The 3,982-nt window shown below is 53.5% G+C and overlaps 1 protein-coding gene across 1 annotated transcript in view; it reads left to right on the top strand.

The window, feature by feature from the left end:
• MYO7A (myosin VIIA) overlaps positions 1-3,982 on the top strand; it is a 72,544-nt gene that overhangs the window by 8,692 nt on the left and 59,870 nt on the right. The window contains exon 2 of the mRNA XM_023535554.1: positions 1,271-1,423. Coding sequence (XP_023391322.1) covers positions 1,271-1,423 — 153 coding nt within the window. The remainder of the gene's footprint in view (positions 1-1,270; positions 1,424-3,982) is intronic.

The following is a 3,982-nucleotide window of genomic DNA, read 5'->3' as shown; positions in this document are numbered from 1 at the left end:
GAGGAGGACACTGTTCATGCAGCAGCTCTTTAGAGGGAAGGAATATGTTAACCAGCTGGATTGGGTGTGGGATGGAATAGGGGCTAATGCCCAGGTTCCTGCTGGTGTCTAGCTGTTGGGGTTGGTTATCCCAGAGGGGACCCAGAGGAGGAGCACGTGTGAGTCTGAGGGCTTGAGCCGGAAGGTGGCAGAGGGGTCCTCTTTAACCTCCTCCCCAAAACTCAGGTTCCTGCCTGGTCTTGAGGCTCCCAGCGTTTTGGCATTTGGGAAGAGGGAGGAGGCCCACAGGGCTATGGGAGCTTAACCCTGCCTGCGGCCACACCTCAGTACAGATCGACTCTCGCTTCCCTGAGCGGCTGGGATGGTGAGGAGAATATGTTGGAGACCCGCTGGAGGACGGGAGCTTCCAGAGCCAGGAGGAAACCAGGGCTGCGCAGCTGGCTGTAAGAGTCAACGCTGTCAGCTGGGTGCTCCACCATCTGCCACCCCCTGGCAGCAGGAAATATTGCAGGGGAGCGTAAGGGGAGCCAGAGGGCTACCTCTGTCCTAGTTTCCCTTCAGCTCACGAGTACTGAAAAGTCACCCCTGCTGCACATACATCAACAAGCCCTGTGAAATATGTCCCGAATGCGTCCACTCTCCCCTGCTCCTGCCCTGCCTTCACGAGCCTCAGAGCCTTTGCTTCGCTGTTCCCTGGACTTGGCGTTCCCTCTCCCAGGGAACTCCTCATCGTACAGGGGTCTCTTTCTCATTGTTCAGGTCTCAGCTTAAACATTATCTCCTCAAAGGCAGCCCCTGACCACCCTGTTTAAAGTAGTTCCTCCGATGATTCTCCATCCCATTTGCCTGTTGCCTTATTCTTGGCGTTATTTGAAATTACTTTCTGCACATTTGTTACCAGAGCCCAGATTTGAAGCCAAGTCTAACTCCAGTTATTACACTTTCTACTCCATACTGCAAAGTGACTGGGGACTCTATCCTCTCAATGACAACTGTAAGGTGGGGCCAAAGTCCCTGGCCTGCCCACCTCTTAGGTCTGCAGAGAGAATCCCCTGAGGAGAGAAGGAATGGTCCATGGGGGTTGGGGCTGGGCAGCACCGTAGATACAAACCTGTTATAACTGATGGCATTTGGCTACAGAACAGGACAAGACCCTTACTGGGGCCTCACAGACTGGAGGTTCCCTTCTTTCCTGAGCCCCTTCCCCAGCAGTGTGCATTTCTCGGCTCCAGGAGAGCAACCCGACATTAGCCACTGTACCTTCCTGCAGGAACACTGGATCTCCCCGCAGAATGCCACGCACATCAAGCCCATGCACCCCACGTCGGTCCATGGTGTGGAGGACATGATCCGCCTGGGGGACCTCAATGAAGCCGGCATCCTGCGCAACCTGCTCATCCGCTACCGGGACCACCTCATCTATGTGAGTGCCTCCCTGCCCTGCCTGCCCACAGCTCTGCCTGCGCTGCCCAGGGGCCCAGCCTCCTGAGACCGCCAGGTCTGCTGCTGGCCACTAGGGGACAGGGACTCATCTGCCTATCATATTCCTCCGTCTGGCTCATCCTCACTTTTGGGCCGTGGCCTGTGTCATCTGTGGTTGGGGAAGGAGGCCGTTTGTACCACCACAGGTTCATGTGCCTCCTTAGGCCTTGAAACACTGGGAGGCCAGAGCAGGGTCAGTGAGGGGCTCAGTGCTTTGTCCAGAGATGGGAAGTGCTGCCCTCTCTAGGTTTGCTGTGGGGCTGAGGCCTGCCATTGTGTCCTCAAGGTCAAGAAAGGATGAGTTGGGAGTCTGTATCCTCAGGAAGGGGATGAAGAAGGGAACATGCTCCTTGATCCCCCAAAACCTTGATATTACAACCAGTTATATACACACTCCACGCTTCTCCACAATGAAACTCAGGAGGACAAATACAGTCTCACTGAGCCAGGACCGAGCTGATCCCAGGTGGACTCAGGGACCATCAGAGCAGGAAGGGCCCCCAGAGATCATTTAGTCTAGAGGTTCTCACACATTGGGTTTCAGGAACCCTTTATGTTCTTAAAAATTATTGAGGACCCCAAGGAGCATTTATGTGGGTTATGTATTGATATTTACCATATCGTAAATTAAAACTGAGAAGCTTTAAAAACCACATTAATTCACTTAAAAATAACCAAAAAATCCATTACAAGATAACATATTTTTTGTGAAAAAGGACTATATTTGCCAAAAAAAAAAAAAAAATTAGTGAGAAGAATGACAATACAATATTATCAAATATTTTAAATGTCTGGCTTAATAGAAGACAACTGGATTCTCACATCTGCTTTGCATCCAGTCCAATGTGATGTCGTTTTGGTTGACTGTATAAAGAAAATTTGGCCTCACTGATTACGTGGGTGGAAAAGACTTGGCAGACTTCCTAAAAGGGTCTTGGGGACCCTCAAGGGTCTTTGGACTACACTCAGAATTGCTGATCTAGCCCAACAGTCCCATTTTACAGACGGGAAAACTGAGGCCCTACAAGGTTTAGCCTGGCCCATAGCTGTGTGCTGGGGTCACTGCACCTCTCTGTCCCAGCCCCTTCCTCAAGCAGCTCAGGGGCCAAGGAAATTGTGGATGTGCAACAGCAAGGGAATCCCTGAGGCAGGTCCCCAGGCCCGGGGAAGGCTGGCGTGCTAGCTAGGGGGTGGGGGTGGGGGTGGGGGTGGGTGGTAAGTGCCTGAGAGAAGTGCAGTGAAGGTTCCTAGGGATCTGTAGGGGTGAGGTGTCACTCTCAGCTCTGGGAGAGTGGTGGGGCTCCTGGAGGTGAGTGAGGTTGGCTGGTAGAGGCGGCATCCAGGAAGGGGCACCACATGAATAGAAGGCCGGAGGCAGGACCATGCCAGGAGAGTGAGCAGCACAGTCACTCAGGTTGCCGGGAGTGGGAAGGGGAGCAGGGGAGACAGGGCTGGAAGAGTCTGAGGGAGCCGGGGAGGGGGGGTGGAGAGGGGGCTGTTCCCGAGGAATCACGGCAAGGAGCGCTCAGGGACAGGGATGCGTCCCCGGGAAGATCTGGCATTGTGATCCCTCAGCTGCCGGGCAGGCCCTCCACTTCCCTCTCCACTCTGGGGCCTTCTGTGACGTCCGGCTCCCAAGGAGAGGCTGTGCCTGGGCCCTCGGTGTCGGTCCACTGCATAGGCACAGCAAGTGGCTTTCACAGGGAACTCTTTGCACTGACAAAGCCCTTCTGTCCCCTTCCTTCACCCAGAGTAGGACGGGGTACTAAAGACACCTCCAGGCATGAGCAGTGTCGCCCAGCTGTGGGGTGTGGCTAGAACTCAAGCCCAGGCTGGAGATACCCATGAGGACCCACTGGTGTCTGCACCCCAGTTCTCAGCAGTACCCTCTTTGCCCCTCTCCCTGGACACTGGGGTCGAGGGAGATCCCTGGGCTCTCCATGGCCATCAGCCCCGGCCAGGGTAGAGTCTGACACTTGGATCTGGAGGTAAACAGGGAGCCTCCCACCTGCTTGCCAGGGAGGCCATTGCTAGAGCTGACGTCCTCACTCATATTCCTGTCAGGAGGAGGCTGGGAGCCCCTTCACCGGGAAGAGCTGGGGGGTGGGTGTTGTCTCCATCAGGGACCCCGTAGTCCATGTCTAAGAATAACGCAGAGGCATGTACTTGTTATTTTACACATAGTTTTGTGATTTTGCAGGCAAACTCATTCCTCACGTGGGAGTTGGTCGGTTAGTGGGCTGAATCAAGGAACAAAGGCAAAAAAACAGGATTTATAGAGTGAAGGGAGTAAAAAACTTCAGACAGTTTGGAATCAGTGAATCTTGTTTGTGAAAAATTGAGGGATAGACTGATTAGCAGGCAGCTAGCAGAGAAATCAGCCTGGACATTGTGTCCTTGAATAAGCTGACTAGGGGGTCAAAGAAAAGAATTCCAGAGGTTTATAGATTCTCCAGAAAACCCTGAGATCTGCACCTGTAGAAGTACATCATTTGCCTCA

Source organism: Pteropus vampyrus, unplaced genomic scaffold (genome assembly GCF_000151845.1).
Source record: "Pteropus vampyrus isolate Shadow unplaced genomic scaffold, Pvam_2.0 Scaffold141, whole genome shotgun sequence".
Taxonomy (NCBI): domain Eukaryota; kingdom Metazoa; phylum Chordata; class Mammalia; order Chiroptera; family Pteropodidae; genus Pteropus; species Pteropus vampyrus.
Note: the sequence above shows the minus strand (reverse complement) of the source record. Positions and strands in the feature narration are given on the sequence as shown.